General features: G+C 46.6%; 1 protein-coding gene across 1 annotated transcript in view; it reads right to left on the minus strand.

The window, feature by feature from the left end:
* The window catches only part of LOC147106643 (immunoglobulin superfamily member 22-like), a 144,516-nt gene that overhangs the window by 78,453 nt on the left and 42,288 nt on the right, over nucleotides 1-23,775 (minus strand). The window contains exons 11-15 of the mRNA XM_086007661.1: nucleotides 21,522-21,794; nucleotides 14,407-14,691; nucleotides 10,134-10,258; nucleotides 4,753-4,894; nucleotides 1,729-2,025 (exon numbers count right to left, since the gene is read on the minus strand). Coding sequence (XP_085863787.1) covers nucleotides 1,729-2,025; nucleotides 4,753-4,894; nucleotides 10,134-10,258; nucleotides 14,407-14,691; nucleotides 21,522-21,794 — 1,122 coding nt within the window. The remainder of the gene's footprint in view (nucleotides 1-1,728; nucleotides 2,026-4,752; nucleotides 4,895-10,133; nucleotides 10,259-14,406; nucleotides 14,692-21,521; nucleotides 21,795-23,775) is intronic.

The raw sequence follows: 23,775 nt of genomic DNA on the forward strand, positions 1-23,775 counted from the left end.
TCAAGCAGACATCCCTAACTCATTTGGAAAAGAATGCTAGCCAGAAAATAAATTCTAAGGGCTGGATTTTCATTGGGCCGTGGAGTTGGGATTGGAAGTGTGTGGGGGTTTAAAATCCCGAAATCGGGGATCCCGACCCCATCCCGCCCCCAAACCGCTTCCATGCCCATTTCAAAGGAGGCAGGTACCCGCCCCGCACTGGGACCCGCCTCCCTGAGGCGGGAAGGGGACTAGTGCCAATTAACTGCCTGTTAACAGATAGTTAACAGGCAGTTTTTAGCCTAATCCCTATTTTCATTGTTGAAATGTGGGATTCCCGATGGCTCCAAACCACGCCAAGTTAGCGAGGCGTGCCGTCGGGATGAAGGGCTTGAGATGTCCAGTGTTCAGGTGAGTGATGGGTGCATGAGTGCAGAGGTAAGTGTGTTTGGTGTGTGTAAAGTGTTTAAAGAAGTTCTACTAACCTTTACTTACCTTTACAGCCTTCCTTCCTTCAGGTCTCGGGAGTCCTTCATCTCACCGGCACAGAAAGCAGAATGGCCGCCAGCTGTCAAAATTTGCAGTATTCAGCTTTCTGTTCCGGGGAGATCTCTAAATCATCCTGAGAGGAAGGAATTAACCTGGAGTACAGATTGTCAGTGTTTGACAGCTTCAAAAGGTCTTGACAGATGAAATTTCAATCTGTGACGTCACCTGTTGCCGGGTGGCAGTTAATTGGCCTGTTGAGCCCGCTGGGCGGGTTCAACAAGGTCAATCAAGTCTAAATCGCGTGGGTTGGCTAGAACTCGATGGAGGTGAGACTACAACCCCAAAAGTTGTAGTCCCGCCTCCTGCCCGCCTCCTCAATGAAAATCCAGCCCCAAGTCTTTGATCAACTGGCGATATTAGAACAAAACTTTTCAGAATGAGGGTCTGTGTGGGTGAATATCCATGCTTAAATGGCGGTGAGCTGAAGACAATTTTCCAGTGGGTTATGGGTATTGGAACTTCAATGGCAGCTGATAGCTCAGTCTGGTTATCCATTAAATGTGTGTTTTCAACTTGAATATTGAGTGGTGGCTGAACCAGGGACGTTAGATAGGTCACAATCAACAACCAATGATCTGTGGACCAGGTCAGTAACATAAACAATGGATGTTAGTTAGGGAAGCTGAGAACCTTGATTGTAGTTGTCAGAGTAGGTGAGCCAGCAGATAACCTTCTGTCCCAGACACCGTTTGGAGCATGTAAGGAAGAGCACATGATGGTGCCACCCTGACATTTTCAAAGGAACTTTGCAGGCTTATATAGGAAGAAAATCATTGGCAATGCACACTGTAATGCTGTTGGCACAGCAATTATTAATAAATCTGTGAAAAATAAATTACTTGGGCAGTGATGTGAAGAAAGAGATTTTCTGAATAGGCCGTATAGACAGAGGGTATGAAAAACTGACCTTCCTGAACAGTGTTATTGTATTATTTGAATGCACTTCAATAGTGTGACGTCATATCCATGGTAATTATATGCACATTTGTTTTGCATTTGTAGTTAAAATATAGGCTGCTAAAACTTTTTGCCTCGCTACGCTGTGCAACCTACATTTTCTGTCCTAGCTACTTTGCTGTGCTCCCATCCTGTGTGTTCCCGGATTCAGTTTAGAAAATATGATCACCCTATCTTATTGTTAACAATATATAGATCAGAAAGAAAGAAAAAGGATGAATGAAAAGTTCTTCTTTAGCTTACCAATGACATTTAGCTGCAGATTAGCTGAGGTTGAGCCACAGTCACTCTTGAGTTTCAACGTGAGGTTCCCAGTGTCCTCCCTTACACAGTGTTTTATTACCAACACAGTCTGTGTAGGACTCTTCTCTATCTCTGTTCTAACATCTTCAAATATTTCAATGCCATCCTTGAACCATGTAACTTTAGGGATGGGTTTTCCCTTAAATGGGATCTTAATAGTTGCTGTCTGTCCTGCCTTTACAGTGATCGGATCCCTGGCTAATGCGGCAAGTAGATCAGTATCGATAGTAGGTGGATCTGCAAAAAAAAAAGACAACAAAATAGTTTAAGTTCTAGAGCTATAGTCTCGTTATACCAAGAGTCATAGGTGGAGAAATTCAGTATCGCCCTGTTTGGGGCGCAATTATCGGCTGGGCGCAAAGTTTAGCGCCTGGCGCTAATAATCACCTCCGACTTCAAACTTGGCTTCTATCGCCCCTGGAGGTGATTGGAGCGCTAAATCAGGTGCTACACACCTCTCTTAAGGTGCTATCGCCAAGGAGCGAGGCGTTACCTCAGATCGCTGGCGAAGCTCATGTGATGTCAGTCAGCAATGGAACACAGACACACTGGCGCCGGCCAGTTCTTAAAGGGGAGGGTCAATCTTGCTCTCCATCCACATCCTGCTCATTGCAGCCTTGAATCTCGGCCTGGAGAGACATGTACATCAAATCTGTTGGAAAGAACAATGGAGAGGCCTAGGGAAAGAGCTCAGAGTGCAGCCCCCATAGTCTCTTCTAAATCGATGCAAGGAAGGTCAAATCAAAATGAACCTGCAAAGTGCTGCTCAGTACCCAAAATTCCTTCACACAGCATTGAATCTCTCCAGAAGTCTCTCTCTCTCTCTCCGAATGCGTGGTGCAAAAATGTCGCCGACAATAAAAGGCAGGAAGCAGTCGCCTTTAAATAGCGCTCCCCCAGTCCCTTCCCAACTGCAAAATGTTCCTCTCTACCTGTCGTTGCTAGTGGCAGGCAGCGCCACTCAATATCCGGTCCAGGGCGTTGCACGCTCGACTGACATCACGATCTGCGGGCACAGGAGATCGTGGAGGTAGTGTTTAGCGGCGACACAAAATGTCTGGTCAATTTCACGAGTGCCGCAAACATCGCTGTGCCCGGGCGCTATTAGCTTTGCGCCCCATTAGCGCCCTCTTAGGCAAAGCAACCGAATTTTCCTCCATAGAGTCATAGGGCTGGATTTTCATTGAGGAGACGGGTAGGAGGCGGGGCTACAACTTTTGGCGTTGTAGTCCCGCCTCCATCGAGTTCTAACCAACCCACGCGATTTAGACTTGATTGACCTTGTTGAGCCCGCCCAGCGGGCTCAGCAGGTCAATTAAGGGCCACCCGGCAACAGGTGACGTCACAGATTGAAATTTCATCTGTCAAGACCTTTTGACAGATGAAATATCAGCATTTCACAGCTGTTTGAAGCTGTCAAACACTGACAATCTGTACTCCAGGTTAATTCCTTCCTCTCAGGATGATTTAGAGATCTCCCCGGAACAGAAAGCAGAGGCTGCAGATTTTGACAGATTGCGGCCATTCTGCTTTCTGTGCCGGTGAGATGAGGGACTCCCGAGACCTGAAGGAAGGAAGGCTGTAAAGGTAAGTAAAGGTTAGTAGAACTTCTTTAAACACTTTACACAGACCAAATACACTTACCTCTGCAATCATGCACCCATCACTCACCTGAACACCGGACATCTCGAACCCTCCAAGCCCTTCATCCCGACGGCCCACCTCGCTAACTTGGCATGGTTTGGAGCCGTCGAGAATCCCACATTTCAACAATGAAAATAGTGATTAGGCTAAAATCTGCCAGTTAATTGGCACTAATCCCCTTCCCGCCTCGGGGAGGTGGGTCCCAGTGCGGGGCGGGTACCCGCCTCCTTTGAAACTGGCATGGAGGCGGGTTGGGGGCGGGATGGGGTCGGGACCCCCGATTTCGGGATTTAAAACCCCCACACGCCTCCAATCCCGACTCCACGGCCCAATGAAAATCTAGACCATAGAGTCATAATGGCACAGAAGGAGGCCATTCAGCCCATCAAGTCCGTGCTGGCTCTCTGTAGAGCAATCCAGTCAGTCCCATTCCCCCACTCTATCCCCTTAGCCCTGCAAGTTTATTTCCTTCAAGTGCCTATTCAGTCTCCCCTTGAAAACGTTGAATGTGTCCGCTTCCACCACTTCCGTCGGCACTGAGTTCCAGGTCATTACCACTCGCTGCGTAAAAAAGTTTTCCCTCACATCCCCTCTGTAGCTCTTGCCCAAAACCTTAAATCTGTGTCCCCTAGTCTTTGTACCATCAACTAGTGGGAACAGCCTTTCCCCGTCTAGCCTATCCAAATCCGTCATAATCTTGTACAACTCTATCAAATCACCCCTCAACCTCTTTTGCTCTAATGAAAACAAATCCAGCTTCTCCAACCTGTCCTTGTAGCTAAGATCCCCCATCCCCGGAACCATTCTGGTAAATCTCCTCTGCACCCTCTCAAGGGCCTTCACATCCTTCCTAAAGTGTGGTGACCAGAATTGGACGCAATTCTCCAGTTGTGGCCTAACCAGCGCTTTATAAAGGTTCAGCAAAACTTCTCTACTTTTGTACAAGTACAATGTGTAATCCTAATCCAGCTACCCAAATGCGATACTTCCTCTTCTGGTTATAATGGTAAGATATCATGTCCTTAATCTCATTAAGGCCGTCAGCCTGGGCACAGGGAGAAAAACAAAGGCTGTGGGTTAGCATCTCTTTAAATTCAATTTAGGCCTATCAGTTTTCTCAATGTTTCAAGGAAAACTTGAAGTGGAATGAAAATCAGGCAGGTTCTAAAATGGGTAGGCGATCCAATCCGCTCCACCAAATTACTGCCCAGGCAGTGAAGATGAAAATTTGCCTCCAGCTGTCTGATGTAACTGTTTGTAAGTTGCATGTAAATGAAATAAATAAACTCTAAATGTAATGTCCTGAGTAACAGACAATACCTGCGATAGAGAGTACGGCCTCGCTCTCTGCTCCTTTTGCTCTGAATGTGTACTTTCCTTCACTCTCATCGCCGACTTTATTGATGATCAGTTTGTGCACTGCTCCTTGCTTCACAATCTGTATGTCTTTCATGTCTGTAATCTGAGCAAAAGAAAAAGAATAACTAGGAAGGAAGGAATCTAAAGGAATAAGGGATCTAAATATTAAGGAAAAGATTATGGCCTAACAGGAGCTGGATTTTTTTAATAAATGAAGGCAAGTAATATGGTAAATGTAGAGAGGTATACTGTGGAAACCAGAATGAAAGGATCAGATACAAGTGTAACAGAAGAAGTTAGGAGTAAAACATAAAGAAAGATGGAAAGTGTAGGATACAATCACCTCCCACATAAATCTCCCTTTACTGTAAGTCTTGGCACCAAGAAGAAAAATAAATATTTCCCTTATTAGATCGATGGGGCCATTTACACTGGTGTTGGTAGGACTTCCATCTGCTGATTGCCTGCAGTGCTGTAAAACATGGGGTCAGCTTATTTAAATACCCATTGTCATTCCTGTAGCACAACCCATGTATAACAGAGGAGCACCACACTGAGGGGAGGGTGGTAGTGGAAACTACTGGTGCAGACTTTAAATAACACGAAATGACTGGATATTTCATCAACAGACTGTAGCAGGGGGGCAGCAGATAAATAGGGAGCCCTGTGCATTGATTGTCAGCAAGCTGTAATAGATGGTTCATGTGAGATTTTGTGGCACTTTTGAAGAATGTATTCTACTGGAGGAGGAGGCAGAGGCACTCGAAGAAGGAATTAGAGCATTGGGAAAGAAAGAAAACTTTAGTGAGGCTGATCTTCAGACAGTCCTGGATAAATTGCAGAAAAGGAGAGGAGAATTTCTAGGTATCCATGAGAGGAAGCCTCCAGGGTGAGGGCACCCTGAAAAATACAGGCCACCACACCTGTGTGAAGGCACATTCCTTCAATATGGCTGAGTTCTCCACAACAAATATATGGATGACGATCTCGGTCACTGCCCAGTACCATCTGGGGGAAAGAATATTAACTGTAACTGCAACTCAACCCATAGACAGGCCAGGACACCAACCAACAGAACTGCTGTAAACAGGACTCCTATGTTCTCCAACTTAACTGAATCCCATGGACCAAGGACAAACAAATTGCTTCATTCACATCAATCCCAGCACAAGAATAACCATAACAATAGACCGGAGTGCATCTGTATATCCCTCCTGCAAGCACCGTACAATCAAAATACACAAAAGCTTCATAAAATATGTAGATGAATGTAAACATTTGATAATACAATAAAGAAAAGAAAAAGCAGTAATGGTAATTTTCAGCTTCTGGATGCCTTACTTGCTGTTAAGTGGAAGGCAGCAGTTTTAGCCCTTGGTGCTTCTAAGTGGGATTTACTCACTAGAATCATAGAATGGTTACAGCATGGAAGAAGGTGATTCAGCCCGTCGAGCCCGTGCTGACTCTCAGCTAGTCCCACTCCCCCGCCCTTTCCTCATAGCCCTGCAATTGTTTTTCCTTCAAATACTTATCTAACTCCCTTTTGAAAGATAAGATTGAGTCCGCCTCCACCACCCTTTCAGGCAGTGCATTCCAGATCTTAACTACTTGCTGCGTAAAAAAGTTTTTTCTTACGTCGTCTTTGGTTCTTTTACTAATCACCTTCAGTCTGTGTCCTCTGGATCTCAACTCTTCTGCCAATGGGAACATGGGAACAGTTTCTCTCTATCTACTTTATCCAGACCTCTCATGGTTTTGAACATCTCTATCAAATCTCCTCTCAATCTTCTCTGCTCCAAGGAGAACAACCCCAGCTTCTCCAGTCTAACAACGTAACTGAAGTCCCTCATTCCTGGAACTATATGAAGTTAAAATCATTTCATCTTTTTACTTTACTTTAAGCAATTTAATCTGTGACAAGTATGAGCTTTCTCTAGGCCTGATCATAACCAACGCTCCCATTTTTTCCAGACAGCAGCTGTTGGTGATAATTCTACTATTCTCATTTACACCTCCTCTAGATCCATCTTTTGTTTCTTTACTTGTCCCATTACCATCCCCTTTCCCCTTGCCCCATCATCCCTTTTGTCATTTAATCCCTCCTACCTTCCAGTCTGTCACAGACCTTCCCTTTTGTTCTTTCTTCTCCTCCCCCTTTCCCTGCCTCTGTACTTGCTTAACACGTGTTGCATCTCTTTTTCCAGTTCTGATGAAAGGTCATCAACCTGAAACATTAACTCTATGGGGGTGATTTTCATTCAGAAGTCGGGAAGGAGGCGGGACTACAACTTTCGGGGTTGTAGTCCCGCCTCCATCGAGATGCGGCCAATCCACGCGATTTTAACTTGATTGACCTTGTTGAGCCCGCCCAGCGGGCTCAGCAGGCCAATTAAGGGCCACCCGGCAACAGGTGACGTCACAGACTGAAATTTCATCTGTCAATGTTTCACAGCTGTTGAAGCTGTCAAACACTGACAGTCTTACTTCTAACCTGAGTCCTTCTACACAGACTCAGTTAGAAATCTCACCGGCACAGAAAGCTGCAGGCTGTCACTTTTGACAGTTCGCAGCCATTCTGCTTTCAGTACCGGTTAGATGATGGACTCCCGAAACCTAGAGGAAGGAAGGCTGAAAAGGTAAGTACAGGTAATTTAAACTTCTTTACACACACCAAACACACTTACCTTTGCACTCATGCACCCATCACTCACCTGAACACCGACATCTCGACCCCTCCAAGTCCTTCAACCCGACGGCCCGACTCCTCTAACCTGGCGTGGTTTGGAGCCGTCGGGAATCCCACACTTCAAGCTTTAAAATAGGGATTAGGCTAAAAACTGCCTGTTAACAACCTAGGGTACTTAAGGAAGTGGCCCTAGAAATAGTAGATGCATTGCTGATCATCTTCCAACATTCAATGGAATCTGGAACAGTACCCATGGATTGGAGGGTAGCTAATGTTACCCCACTATTCAAAAAAGGTGGTAGAGAGAAAACAGGGAATTACAGACCGGTAAGCCTGACATCGGTAGTGGGGAAAATGCTAGAGTCCATTATAAAAGATGTAATAGCAGAGCACTTGGAAAACAGTGACAGGATCGGACAAAGTCAACATGGATTTACAAAAGTGCTTGACTAATCTACTGGAATTTTTTGAGGATGTAACTGGTAAAATAGATAAGGGAGAACCAGTGGATGTGGTGTATTTGGACTTTCAGAAGGCTTTCGATTAGGTCCTGCATAAGAGATTAGCGTGTAAAGTTAAGGCACATGGGATTGGGGGCAAGGTATTGACTTGGATAGAGAACTGGTTGGCAGATAGAAAGCAAAGAGTTGGAATAAACGGGTCTTTTTCCAAGTGGCAGGCAGTGACTAGTGGGGTACCGCAGGGATCGGTCCTTGGACCCCAGCTAATCACAATATATATTAATGATCTAGACAAGGGAACTAGATGTAATATCTCCAAATTTGCAGACGACACAAAGCTGGGTGGGCGTGTGTGCTGTGAGGAGGATGCCGAGAAACTCCAGGATGATTTGGACAGGTTGGGTGATTGGGCAGAAGCATGGCAGATGCAATATAACGTGGATAAATGTGAGGTTATCCACTTTGGTGGCAAAAACAGGAAGACAGATTATTATCTGAATGGCAATAGATTGGGAGAAGGGGAAGTGCAACGAGACCTGGGTGTCCTTGTGCACCAGTCGCTGAAGGTAAGCATGCAGGTGCAGCAGGCAGTTAAGAAGTATGTTGGCCTTCGTAGCGAGAGAGTTTGAGTACAGGAACAAGGATGTCTTGCTGCAGTTGTACAGGGCCTTGGTGAGACCACATCTTGAGTATTGTGTGCAGTTTTGGTCGCCTTATCTGAGGAAGGATGTTCTTGCCATGGAAGGAGTTCAGCGAAGATTCACCAGGCTGATACCTGGGATGGCAGGAATGACGTATGAGGAGAGATTGCGTCGATTGGGCTTGTACTCGTTGGAGTTTAGAAGAATGAGAGGGGATCTCATTGAAACTTTTAAAATTCTGACAGGACTGGGCAGACTAGATGCAGGAAGGATGTTCCCGATGGTCGGGGAGTCCAGAACCAGGGATCACAGTCTAAGGATAAGGGGTAGGTTATTTAGGACAGAGATGAGGAGGAATATCTTCACCCAGAGAGTGGTGAACCTGTGGAATTCTCTACCACAGAAGGCAGTATAGGCCAATACATTAAATATATTCAAGAAGGAGTTGGATATATTTCTTAAGGCTAAAGGGATCAAGGGGTATGGGGAGAAAGCAGGGACCGGGTACTGAATTTGGATGATCAGCCATGATCGCATTGCATGGTGGAACAGGCTCGAGGGGCCGAATGGCCTACTCCTGCACCTATCTTCCATGTTTCTATGTTAATCCCTTCCTGCCTTGGTTAGGCGGGTCCCTGTGCGGGGCGGGTACCCGCCTCCTTTGAAACCTACATGGAGGCGGGTTGGGGGCGGGATGGTGTCGGGACCTTAACCCCTCGCATGCCTCCAATCCCGACTCCACGGGTCAATGAAAATTGACCCCTATTTCTCTCTCCACAGATGCTGCCTGACCTGCTGAGTATTTCCAGCATTGTCTGTTTTTATATGAGCTTTCTCTAGCTCTGTTCACTGTAGAGTTACTCATTGTGCTACTACAGTGGGCTGTCCTCAACCTTCAGGTAGGGCACAAGTTAATCAATAAATGTGCTGCAATTGGCCTCAGTGTCCCTGAGCTGAGGAAGGAAAATCAGCCAGGGTTCCTGCTCCTGATCACTATTCAATGAGTCCTCCTGGAAAGTACATATGTCTGGACATTGGGCGAGGGTAGGGTAAGGCTTGACTGTGATACCTAGCAACACTCAGGCCTAGAATTCTCGATCAATATCATTTTAGGTTTTACTGTCTAGGTTTACACATAGACCTATAGAACCAAACCCTAATTGTGTTTTGGAAACCTGTATTGCCTGGCCCCAGGAATCTGGTGAATTTAGACAGTTTTTCTCTGCGTCAGTCAAGATAGCATCCTGGAGGAGCAATGCTTTCACATCTTGATGTGCATTTAATGCATCTCATTCTAGGTCAATTACACCTTCTAGCTGCTGAGCAATTAGCATGCTGCCTAAAGAAGTCTGCAGCCAGGGTGGGTACCCTCCAAACTCAGAGTGATGTGTAGGAGTGGATGGGGGATAACACCCCATACCTCATCCAACTGTAGCATATTGTCAGTATCACCCAGCCAGCACGACATTCATAATGTAACTAGATCGAAGTTTTTTCAGTCTTAACCCTTTACTGTAACTCATAATGATTATCTGTATGCTAAAATATACATACCTCTTTCCCGTCTTTTAGCCACACTCCATCAACTTTCTCGTCATTCAGTACCACACAGAATTCCGCAGGTTGGCCTGTCTGAGGGTGGGCATCGGACATTCCACTCTTTACTGTGGCAAACCGATCTGGAAATGTGTGAAGATTAAACAGATATTAATGTGTAGTGCAAGCCATAGCTGCAGCACACTCTGCTCACACGCCATATTGATGCATCCTCCCGATCACACAATCACGCACCCGCCAATCACAAACCCTCCCAATCACAAGCTCTAATAGCCTTCCAATTACACTCGTTCACACACTCCCAAACACACACTCTTACAAACTGCTGATTGCACACTTTCACATCTTCATTATCACACCTTCCTGATCAGTCTCACATTCTCCCAATTGCACACTGATACACGGTCCCAATTTCATATTCACACATCCTCCTGACAGCACACACTCACTCTCCCGATCACACATTTTCACACTCTCCAAATTATACCTTCTTAATCACAGATACTCAGATTTTCCCGATTATGCACTCTCGCACTTTCCAAGTTTCACACACCTCCTACCAGTCGTACACTCACATATTCTCCCAAGCACATATTCATATACCCTTCCAATCATACACTCCTACACCCTCCCAATCACAAACTCCTAAACACCCTTTCATGCCCTCACAATTACACACACACACACCCTTCCTGATAGTGCGATCAGGAGGGTGTGAGTGCACTCTCTCGCACCCTCATTGCACATTCTAACACTTGCCCAATCGCACATTCTAATATATCCCTATTATTCACTCTCATGCCCTCCTAATTGAACACTCTTCTCCCAAATCTCTCTCACTCTCCCAAGCATGCACTTTAGCCTATCCCAATCACACACCTCCCAATAATGCGCATTAGCCCTATCCCAATTGTATACTCATTCTGAGTACACACTCCCACATCATCCAGATCACATATCTTCTTCAGGTCACACCCTCCTAAATGCGCATGCTCACATTTGATCTCTCTTGTGTCGTGTCCTCTAGCCTAGTGCTGTTCATTTTATATTCTTATTGCTTATTTGCCTTTCCTAGTGTTATCCTCTTACTACAACAGAAGCAAAATACTGGCTGCTGGAAATCTGAAATAAAAACAGAAAATGCTGGAAATACTCAGCAGGTCAGGCAGCATCCGTGGAGAGAGAGAAACTGTGGAGGGTTAATCTTTCAAGTCGATGATCTTTCATCAGAACTGTAAAAAGTTACAGATGTATTTCCAGCATTTTCTGTTGTTATCCTCTTACTGTTGTTCTGCCTACTAATGCAAGATCAACATGGAAAGCAAACTTCTTTCCTCCATCACAAACCACCTACTCAGTCCTCCTTCATGGACTTCTTTGTATCCAAAATCAAGGCAATCCTCATATTTGCCATTGCCTCCTCTCACTGTCCTAGACATTCTCTTTCTCCCCTCAACTCACAGATCTTCATCCTCCTCTCAACCAAACCAAGCTGACAGGTGAACCATTTTTCTCCCGTCTCCCCCTCAGCTGTTAACAGTCTTCGCTTTCATGATGCCTATCGTCTACTGACTCAGTCCTCTCCCAATTCAACTTCTAACCACTCAACTTCACTTCCTCAGACCCATTTGTTCAAAAAAGGGTGTGAAGATTGTAATGTATGTACCCTTAAGGGGGAGAACTACTTTTTACAGCTCCTGTATCCTGTAGTACAAAGATAAACCCAGCAACGACAGGCCAGTCAGTTTAACCTTGGTAGTGGGTAAGCTTTTAGAAACAGTAATCAGGGACAAAATTAAGAGTCACTTGGATAGGTGTGGATTTTAATTAAGGAAAGCCAGCATGGATTTGTTAAAGGCAAATCGTGTTTAACCAACTTGATTGAGTTTTTTGATGAGGTAAAAGAGAGGGTTGATGAGAGTAATGCGGTTGACGTTGTGTACATGGATTCCCAAAAGACGTTCGACAAAGTGCCACATAATAGGCTTGCCAGCAAAGTTGAAGCCCATGGAATAAAAGGGACAGTGGCAGCATGGATACAAAATTGGCTAAGTGACAAGAAACAGAGAGTAGTGGTGAATGATTGTTTTTCAGACTGGAAGGACGTATACAGTGGTGTTCCCCAGGGGTCGGTTCTAGGACCACTGCTTTTCTTGATATATATTAATGACTTGGACGTGGGTGTACAGGGCACAATTTCAAAATTTGCAGATGACACAAAACTTGGAAGTATAGTGAACAGTGAGGAGGAGAGTGATAGATTTCAGGAAGACATAAACAGGATGGTGAAATGGGCAGACAGGTGGCAGATGAAATTTAACACAGAAAAGTATGAACTGATACATTTTGGTAGAAAGAATGAGGAGAGGACATATAAACTAAATGGTACAATCCTAAAGGGGATGCACAAACAGAGAGAGCTGGGGGTATATGTGCACAAATCGGAGAAGGTGGCAGGGCAGGTTGAGAAAGCAGTTAAAAAGGCTTACGGGATCTTGGGCTTCATAAATAGAGGTATAGAGTACAAAAGTGTGGAAATTATGATGAACCTGTATAAAACACTGGTTCGGCCCAAACTGGAGTATTGTGTCCAATTCTGGGCACCACACTTTAGGAAGGATGTGAAGGCCTTAGAGAGGGTGCAGAAAAGATTTATGAGAATGATTCCAGGGATGAGGGATTTCAGTTACGTGGATAGACTGGAGAAGCTGGGGTTGTTCTCCTTGGAGCAGAGAAGATTGAGAGGAGATTTGATAGAGGTGTTCAAAATCATGAGGGGTCTGGACAGATAGAGAGAAACTGTTCCTGTTGGCAGAAGGGTCAAGAGCCATAGGACACAGATTTAAGGTGATTGGCAAAAGAACCAAAGGCGACGCAAGAAAAAACCTTTTTACACAGCGAATGGTTAAGATCTGGAATGCACTGCCTGAAAGGGTAGTGGAGGCAAACTCAACCCTATCTTTCAAAAGGGAATTGGATAAGTATCTGAAAGAAAAAAAATTGCAGGGCTACGGGGAAAGGGCAGGGGAGTGGGACTAGCTGAGAGTTGGCACAGGCGTCACAGGCCGAATGGCCTTCTTCCGTGCTGTAACCATTCTATGATAGCCATCTGCTATCTTCAACCTGTCTCTATCCTTCAGCACTGTCCCACCCTCCTTCAAGATTGCCACTATCACCCCTCTCCTCAACTATCACCTTATTTTTAACCTTATTTTTCTCACGAAAGTCCTGGAATGAGTCATTGCCTCAACTACACTCCCACCTCTACCACCAAGCATTCATCCATGAAGGAAGATTACTTAGAAATAAACAATCCAGTTACAGTTTGGCTGGAGAATGCTTTTGTGAATTTTCCTGTTTTATACAGGCATGAAGTATGCAGTGGTTTGACATTATACCGCTTGATTATCACCTCATGTATCAGACATTTAAATTACGAGAAAAAGATAGAGAAGTTAGGCTTTTTTCCTTTGGAAAAGATCAGACTTCAAATAACCTAACTAATATAAGATGATGAAGCGGATTGACAAAATTGATCCAGACACGCTGGGTGGGGGGGTGTGGAGGGGCGAGTTTTAATTTTTTGACCTGCTGGGAGCAGGAGAAGAGGAATGGGGGGCAAGTCTGGGTTTCCCCGCACACTGTTGAGTTTTAACTGCACAGCGTCTGACATCACTGACAGGTTTCCTGCCCAGAAGGTAGCCTGATTGGGGCGGGGATCGCTGGAGAAGAGGTTGCAGGACCAGGTAGGTCTGATCCCTGACCCCAGGGTGTGGGGGGGGGGGGGGTGGTCTGATCCCCATTAACATATTCAAAATGCCAAACTGCCTCCTGGGAGTGGGTTGGCTGCCCACCCCTTGTCCAGCCTGAGTAAACGCCGTAAGTCGGCGGGTTGGAGCCGCTTTCCAAACACGCTTCCATTTATTGGCCATTTAACCCCCCTCCCCACACCACACCAATTCCCCCCACTGTTCACTCTGATGAAAAGTTCAAATATCAAGGGCGCAAGTTAAAGTGAGAAACTTAGGAGGAAGAAAAGAAGTGAGGTGGAAGTTTTTCACTCAACGAACAGTTGTGAAATAAATTAGCAGAGAAGCAAACTGAAGTGAACAGCATAAGTGAGTTCAAAAGACAATTGGATGGATTTTTGGAGAGAAAGGGATTGAGGGATATGATGAGAAGGTAGGTCAGTGGGCTTGGTTTATCAAAAAAGGACAGGCTTGTTGGGTCTGACAGCTTTTTCCTGTTCCTAAAAATGTTCTCTTCTTACCTTGAACATTTAATGTGGAGGAACAGGTGTACTCTTTATCGTCATTGTCTTGCATGGCAACAAGTGTGTATTCTCCACTGTCATCAAGCTCAGCATCATCAATAATCAGCTCGACTCGTCTTCCTTCACGCACCATATTGTACTTTGTGGACCTGGTGATCTCTTTGCCATTCTTTAACCACTTGACTCGGACATCCTTGGAGCTCAGTTCGCACTCCAGTCGAGCTTTGCCTTTCTCCTTCACATGCACACTCTTCAAGGCACTTGGGAACTGGATGGGGAGCCCTGCGGAGGTGAAAGAACACCAAGAGTAGTTATTCAGTCACTGTATAGTCTTCCTTAAACAAGAACACGGGAGATTTTATCTGAGAACAGGTAGCTCAAGTTCTGCAAGTTGCTGTCCTCAGTTTTCAGCTATTCCATACTCTGATATGTGACTGCAATTATACTGCTCTTCCCTCTTTAGTTCTTATTTTTCTCCTCTTCCAGTACACCAATGCCACACATGCATACATGGTCCCAGAAAGCCTACTGAAGATGGGGAAATTTTCACCTTCATCACCTGGGTGGTAATCTGGCAGAGTGGATTGCCTGCCCACTGTAGAACCCCCCTAATTTTCACGGATTTCAAAGGGAGGAAAATCGGGCGGGTTTTATAAAGGGTGAGCGATCCGCTCCGCTAGATTACCACCCGGACTGTGAAGGAGAAAATTACCCCCAAAATGTTCTGTTTCTACACCTCCACTAGTACTGTCCTGAAACTAGTTACCAGGGTGCAGGTGGGAGTGATGTGGATTGCCTCATCTTCTCTCCCCAGGGGAAATACTTGACATCCGCTTGCTTCAGATGGTAGACTTGGCTGAAATTGGGAAATCAGAGTAATTCAAATTAGTCTGTTTTTCACAAATAAGTGAATGCATTTGGATGAAATTCTTGTGTTCACTATTTCAATAAAGTTATTAACTTGTATATAATATTGAACACAAGAGTCTCATTGAACACATTCACCCATTCATCAAAAAGTAATTTTACCTTTCTTTGAAGATTTATGAACTTGTACCCATAGACTATGACTGCACAGTGTAAAATGCTGGCACACTAATACTCTTTGCCCTTAGACAAGTAGATTCAACTACACCCAAAGGCATTGTGACTTTCCTTGCCGATTTTGGCGCATTAGTGAAGATTATTGGCTCACAATCCCACCATGTTATAAAGGGTCATGCTTGAACACTTGGGCCTGGATTTTTCTCCTGTTGGTGAGTTTGTGGACGGACAGGCGGTCCTAACACCTTCCAATATGGAAACGTCACTCACCCTTATTAGCTATGCAGGGTGGTTTCAAGACCAGAAAACTACCTTTCATTGACTTACCACCACTAGCAGGTAGTTCGTACATCAGGTACATCACTGGACCAGAACTTGACAGTGGCCCAGAAATTCGGGTCGGGGGCTTCCCGCGGGTGCAAGCCCCTGACCTGCACTTGCCTTGCACGCCGGCCGTTGAGCTGTGGGCCCCCGTGGAATTCCGATCCTGGGCCTGCTCCAGCTGCCGGCGCGCAGTGCTTGCGTATCCCAGGGGTGCAGTTAGTTTGATGCGTCCCCTGGGATCACGTGGGCCATGGGGAGCCAATCGGAGCAGGGAATGCTCCATTCATAAGTTTGACAGGAAGAGCTGTCAAAACTTATAAATACTACGGCCCCAAAACATCACTAAATCTTCAAATAAATTTGTAAAAAATCATATTTTTTAAATAAACTATAAATTACATGAAATAACTATTTTAAACAATAACTTAAATTTTTGAAAAAAATAATTTTATTTTCTAACGGGGCTAAAAATAAACTTACCTTTCTTTAAAGTATTTAAAAATAATAAACCTGTGGAAAAAATGTTTTAATTTTAATCAATTCACCACTTACCTTGTAAAAAGCAGGCCTTACGCCTGCTTTTTAAATGTGTAAATTCTGCAGACTTACCCTCCCGGGAAAACCTGCAAAAAAAAACTAAGTTCGATGTTCCTGCGCACGCGTTCGAACTCTGAACCCCTTCTTTCAGGGGAACGGAAGTGCCGGTTTCCCGCGCATGCGCAGTGCATGCAGGAAACCGGCACTTCCATTGGGCCTATGGGTAATTACCCCCTGCATACTCACCCGTGGAGACCTGAATTTCTGGGCCATTGTTACATACACCAAACTTCTGCCGCCAGACTACTTAAAACAAGTTATTAAGTATAAAGCACTGTATCAAGGGACAATGGAGAGACAATATGGCTTAGAAATTGGATAAGGCCCGATAACGGGCGAGGGCAGCTCGAAGCGCTATGTGCTCACGCCCATTCAAAGTGGTACAGGCAGCACGCAAAATTCGTGCGGCCTGCTCATTATAATGATTGCAGCGTTGATCTCAGCGCTACTTAAATGGGAGGTGCTTTGTTGCAGAAGCACCTCATTGTCGTTATGTAGAAAACCATGGCTCAACAGCCAAGAGAAAGGGCGAGGAGATTTTCAGATGTGGCACTGGAGGCCTTGGTCCTGAGGGGTTCAAAGATGCCGTCAGGTCCTCCACCCGCAGTGGGGTAGAAGGCCTTCGAGGCAGAACAGCAAAAAGCTGTGGGAGGAGATCGCGGTGTTGTCCTCAGGACCTGGATCCAGTGCCGCAAAAACTTTAATGATTTCACGAGTCGTCAAATGCCATATCCCACAATCTGCACCACAAGCCTCACACACTGCTCAATGCACCACACTCCCATCACTCACCTACCAACAATCTCTAGCAAGCCCCACTCATACCTCACAATCATAGCTTCACTTCACCCTCACACTTACCACAGCTGCAAGACTCACACCCGTATCTCACACCTTGAGCACACTGCCAGCTATTCAACCAAGGCAAGCACATCACCCAAACACACTGCACCACACTCACTGACACACTTCTCTTTCTCTTGCAGGTAAATGTTGCTCATAACCACCGGGAACAGCAGCAGACGGGTGGAGCGGAAGCCCGTCTGCTGAACCTGATGGAGCTGGAGGAAGCTGGAGATCATTGGAGGGGCCATCACAGAGTCCGTGGCGAGCAGTGGAGTTCAAAGCATTGCTGATAATGACGGTATGCTCAAACCTAATCCTTCTTCTCACATCCCACTTCCACCTCATCCCACAATCTCTTCTCACTTATAAGCTGCTGATGGTGTATGCATGGATACCTTGATTTCCCCCCGACTCCCTTCACCACAACCTAACCCATGTGTATTTCCTTTCAGATACCCAAGAACTCCAACCTGGCCAGCCAGTCCCTGAAGTGATGGAGGAGGATAGTGAAGGAGGATACACCGTTATTGCATCTGACACTCGTGGGGTCTCACAGAACTCCAGCAATCTGTTCCCCGGGGGAGTGGCAGCGGCTCTGTGGTGCAAGAACCTGCTGTTCTCTCTCCGGGTGACTGCATTCATACTCCCACCACTGCCACTCCACCAGTACCCTTACTGCTGCCTGTCAGCCAGCCAGCCCAGACTGCTGCTGCCCATGCCGAGGTGGTGCAGTATACAGCCGGGCCTTCTAGGTCCAGAGCTGCTCGAGTTCGTCCTGCAAGGCCATCTGCAGTCTCCCCCACTAAGTCAGCAGCCTTCCACCAGCCATGCTGCAACCACTGGGGAAGAACGTCGTAGGAGCACTAGAGTAGGAAAAGCAACACGAAAGACAGAAACTAAGGGGGGAATTTTGCCAGCCCTGGGGAGGCGGGTATGGAGGCTGGACTGCCGGGAAAATGGCAGAAACTGGGAGCGGGTACCAACCCCGCTCCCAACCCGCCTCTGTGCCATCTTCCCGGGAGGCGGGTCCCCAACTTGCGCTGGGACCTGTCTCCTCGAGGCGGGAAGGGGATTACAGCCAATTAACTGCCTGTCAACAGGTAGTTAACAGGCAGTTAAGAGGCTTATCCCCATTTTACCCACACAAGTGCAGGCTTCCCAACGGCTGCGAATCTCGACAGGGTCACTGAGGTGAGCAGTGGGTCTGCGGGGGTGAGAGGGGTCGAAAAGTCCACTGTGAAGGTGAGTGATGGGTGCAAGCGTGGAGAGGCAAATATGGGAGGTGAGTGTAAAGTGTTAGAAAAAGTTTACTTACCTTTGCTTCTTCCTGCAGACTTCAACCCTGGGGGATCCGGAGGTGCCTCATCTCAACGGCAGAGATGACAGAATGGCTGCTGCACTCTCAGATGCAACAGCCATCTGATTTCTGCTCAGGAAAGAGGTTTGGTGAATCTTCAGTACAAGGACTTACCTTAGAACAGAGATTGTCAGTGTTTGACAGCCTCTCAAAACTGACAAGCGCTGACAATTCATCTGTCAAAAATTTTTGACAGATGGAACATCATACGCTGACGTCCTCTGTCACCGGCTTTCCCATAATTGGCCGGCTAAGCCCACAGGGCGGGCTTAATAAGGTCAATCAAGGGAAAATAGCGTGGTTGGCCGGACATCGTTGGGGGCGGGACTGAAACCCGACAACCAGCAGTCCCGCCCCCAACGCGTCCCCATTGGCAAAATCCAGCCCTAAGGGAATGCACAAGGGTGATTAGTTGACTTTGTGTTGAATTGGAATTGATAAATTTATAAATTATGTTTGGAATGTTTGTTTTGTGGTGGCTCTCATTTCAGCTTTGTGCTGTGATATTCCGTGACAGAGAGATGGTAAGGTCTTCTTCCTTCTTAGGCAGTCCCTCGGAACCGAGGATGACTTGCTTCCACATTAAAAATGAGTTCTCAGGTGACTGATGTGTCCAATGCGGGACCTACAGTCTCTGTCACAGGTGGGGCAGATGGTGGTTGAAGGGGCGGGTGGGTGGGGTGCTTGGGTTGACGTGCGCTCCTTGCACTGCCTGCGCTTGGCTTCCGCTTGCTCCCAGCGAAGAGACTCGAGGTGTTCGGCGCCTTCCCGGATGCTTCCCCTGGTAAGATGCAGAAGTGGTGAACTACGGGGATCTGGGGTTTCATTCATTGGAACCAGAGTCTGGTGAGACGCTAATGGACAGCCCATCCGGAATGGGGATCTGCTGCCTCCTCCCTTCTCCCTCCTCTTCCTCCTCCCCCCCCACTCTTGAGGAGGTCCCGGAACCTGTGGTGGTAAGGGCTGCGCCCTCATGATGGCCAAGTTGTGGAGGATGCAGCAGACCACCACGAAATGGGACACCCGCTCCGGTGTGTACTTGAGGGCTCCTCCCGAGTGGTCAAGTCAGCGGAACCGTTGCTTTAGCACCGCGATGGTCTGCTCGATTAGGTTCCTCGTGACAACATGGCTCTCATTATATGCTTGCTGGCTAGGAGTGGTGAGGTTGCGGAGGGGAGTCATCAGCCAGGTGTAGAGTGGATAGCCCTTGTCTCAGAGCTCGGGTTTAACGTGGTGGCTGGAAGATTGCTGGCACACCAGGCTGCCGCAGGATGAAGGTATCATGACTGCTGCCAGGATACCGGGCATTTATCATCATGATGCGCTGTGTGTGGTCGCACACCAACTGCACATTAAGTGAGTGATAGTCTTTGCGGTTACGGAACATCTCAGGATCGGTATGCTGTGCCTGCAATGCCACATTTGTGCAGTTGGTGGCGCACTGCACCATGAGGAAGCCCGATGTCCTGGCACAGCCACATGTGTGCTCCTCCTGCTTCTCTCTGTTCAGAGAGAAGACAATGAAGTCCCTTCTCCTGGAGTACAGAGCCTCTGTGACCGCCCAGATGCAGTAATGAACAATGAACTGGGAGACGTAAGCTATGTCTCCTGCTCCAGATAGGAAGAATCTGGTGGTGGAAAAATTGAGGACCATGGTGACCTTGAGGGCCACTGACACCCCGTTGTCATCTTGCTCTGATGCTGCAGGTCTGGTTCCAGGAGGTGGCAGAGTTCTGTGACCACCTCCTTGGTGAAATGGAACCTCCAACTACACTGCTGCTGGCTTAACTGCAGGTAGGAGAAGTGCTCTCGGAGGACCTCCTGCTGAGAGCCCTCCTCCTCCCTCTGCGAGCATCTTATCCTCTTCTTCGTTGCCTCCGCTCCATCTCGCGCTCATACTCGAGTGCGAGGGGGACTGCAAGTACAGGCCCCAAACCTGGGAGCAAGTGGTGTGAGCAGAGCCCTTTAAATGAGAAGCAAGTGTTCTCCACTTGCAGCAACACTCCCTGTCACCTCACCAACATGGGAGGGAGCGTTAAATGGAGCAGCGACGTCCAAAATGGCAGATCATGCATTAAATCAGTGTTGCCCACTCATTGACGTCACGGTCTGCCTCATTTCCATTTCTGCAGCGAGCGCAGGCAACGGCAGTGCTGCTGACCTGCCCAAAATGGCGGCCGCCGCAGGACCCACCGGAATTGGGCGGAAGCGAGGTGGCCGCCAATTTTTCTTCCTAACTGGTCTTAACGGCTGGCGCAAACGGGTTCAATTTCCCAGCCTATAGGTCATACGAGTTAACACTAATGTGAGATTGTCCAATGGTTGTGAAATAATACGGTGATCGCAATCTCACCACTGATTTAAAAGAAAATCAATACTCAGAGAGCTTCTATATTGACAGAAATTGGAGCCATATTAATATTCCAATATTAACTATTGTTAATTAATTCTAGTCCTGGCTGCCATGTTCAGGATAAGGAGAGGAGCTGTACAACAAAAAAGGATCCAGAATCAGACATAGTGCACAACTTGGATAATGGAACCTCAGTATTGGCAATGGAAGCCCCTGCATAGTCAGTGTGCAGTTACAAGCTATTTGCATCAAGTTTATACCAGGTAAAAGTCCGGTAATGAATGGGTAGCAGGATGAGTGTGTCTCAGTTTCTACTAATGTGGGTTAAATAGGAAGAAAGCTCCATTGCTGATTTTCACACCATAATAATGGCTTCAAGATCCATTAAATATGACAATCTGAACATTACCACTTACAAAGCAACAGCCAGATTCTACCAGTTTCAGTAGAAATCACTGGGCGCCTCCACCATATGATCGTCCCCGCTCCCCCAGTCATGTAGAGGAGAGGTACAAACCGGTGTACTTGCAAGGTTTTGTTCTTCTAGGTCACTCCACAAGCCCGCCTGAATCGCTCTGTGTTAAAACTTACGGGCTATCTGCAGTTCTGCTGAAGAGGTTTGGTCTTCCGCGGAAACGCTGTATTCGCCAATGTCACATGGTCGCACATATTTGATTGTCAAGGTGTGGGTCAGCCCATCCTCTGACACGACGATATCATGCTTGTCATCTCGCTTCACCTCAATACCTCGAAACTTCCAGCTGACAGCCGGCACTTTCTTAGTCAAGCGGCACTCGAAGATTCCTGTTTGTCTCTCCACCACCTTTATAGGCTTCAGCTTCACCCCAAACCTCAGTGGTTCGTCTGTGAGAAAAATGATTATAAAACAATATTTAGTAAGACATTTGCAAAGGAACAGCAACAGGGTCTTGAACACCTTAGAAACAGATAGCTTATTGCACATCCTCAGGAATCAAGCCTCTGTGTTATTCAATAACCTCTGTCTTTATTGCCATTCCACCATTTTGTTTTCCTTTTCATTCTCTGCAACCTGCAACCGCCTGGGGCTATAATTATTCCTGCTGTAATAACAACTTGCATTTATATAGCTCCTTTAACATAGTAATACGTCCCAAGGTGCTTCACAGGAGCATAATCAGACAAGAACATTAACACCATAACCATTGTTAAGGGGTGTGCTGAGCAACAGTTTTCTCCCTCCAGTGTTTCAGCACCTCACCTACATGTGGTTATATAATTGAGAAGAAGGGATCAAGGGAATTCAATTCACAAGGTTCACAGTGACTCATACTACCCAAAGGAGGTAGAAAATCAAGGACTGAGACAAGAGGAGAGATCTTCCTGGGTCAGCACCTTGGATTGCCTGCCTGGTGCAAATATCGGAAAATTGGGTGGGTTTGAGCACACACCTATAAAGGAACCTGCTCGATCTTCTGATCTTCACTGTGCCCAAGCAATTCAGTGCGCCTGGGCGCAGACCCCCCAAAAATTTCCCCTAACGAGTTAAAGGGCTGGATTCTCCTCTTCGGGATGATGTTCTGGCAGAGCAGGACTTCCACCAGCCCCTCCAAAGTCACTCCAACCCCCAACCCATTTCCCTGGGTCGTGTTTCATTACTGATGCACAGTGAGCTTCCAGCAGGGTTCCTGCTACAGGAAGGTGCCTGTCAGTACCCAGCTGTAAGATCCCAGCAGTGCTGCAGTAGGACCACCACTAAAACAAAAGATTTTTTATACAGCGCCTTTCACGACATCAGGACATCCTAAAGCATTTTACAGCCAATGAAGTATTTTTTGAAGTGTAGTCACCGTGGTATTATAGGAAACAAGGCAGCCAATTTGAGCACAGCAAGATCCCACAAACAGCAATATGATAATGACCAAATAATCTGTTTTAGTGACTTTGGTTGAGGGATAAATATTGGTTTGGACACAGGAGAGAACTCCCCTGCTCTTCTTCAAAATAGTGCCATGGGATCCTCTATAACCACCTGAGGACAGATGTGGCCTCAATTTAACGTCTCACCCGAAAGTGGAACTTGCACCCACAACCTTCTGACTCAGAGGCGAGAGTGCTACCACTGGGTCAGTCTGACACGCAGCACCAGAAGTGGCAGAGACCAAGGCCTACGAAGCAAGGTAAGTGGAGGCCAGATTGGAGGGAGAGGACACCTCAATTAGGGAACCTCGAGGCCATTATGGGAGGGGGATGGGATACAGAGGGGAGCTGAAATAGGGGGGGATGTGCTGCCAATTATAGAGAAAAAAACAAGTCAGCTTGGTAGACAGGGCAAATATATAAGGGCAAGGCTGGATGGCATCTATTTTAATGCAAGGAGTCTTGCGAATAAGGTGGATGAACTGAAGGTGTTGATAAACACATGGGAGTATGATATTGTTGCTATCACGGAGACATGGTTGAGGGAGGGGCAAGACTGGCAGCTCAATATTCCGGGGTACAGAATCTTCAGGCGAGACAGAGGGGGAGGTATAAGAGGAGGGGGTGTCGCAATATTAATTAAGGAGTCAATTACTGCAGTAAGGAGGGATGATATATTAGCAGGGTCCTCCAATGAGGCCATATGGGTGGAGCTTAAAAACAAAAAGGGGGCAAGCACTTTGCTGGGAGTGTACTATAGGCCTCCAAACAGTCAGGGGGAGATAGAGGAACAGATATGTAGGCAAATCTCAGAGAAATGTGCAAATAATAGGGTAATAATAATGGGGGATTTCAACTTCCCCAATATTAACTGGGATAGTCAGAGTGTGAAAGGCTCAGAGGGTGTAGAATTCTTAAAGTGCATCCAGGAGAGCTTTTTGAGCCA

This window comes from Somniosus microcephalus, chromosome 15, assembly GCF_052327205.1.
Source record: "Somniosus microcephalus isolate GS21.2 chromosome 15, FLI_Smic_1.0, whole genome shotgun sequence".
In the NCBI taxonomy this organism is placed as follows: Eukaryota; Metazoa; Chordata; class Chondrichthyes; order Squaliformes; family Somniosidae; genus Somniosus; species Somniosus microcephalus.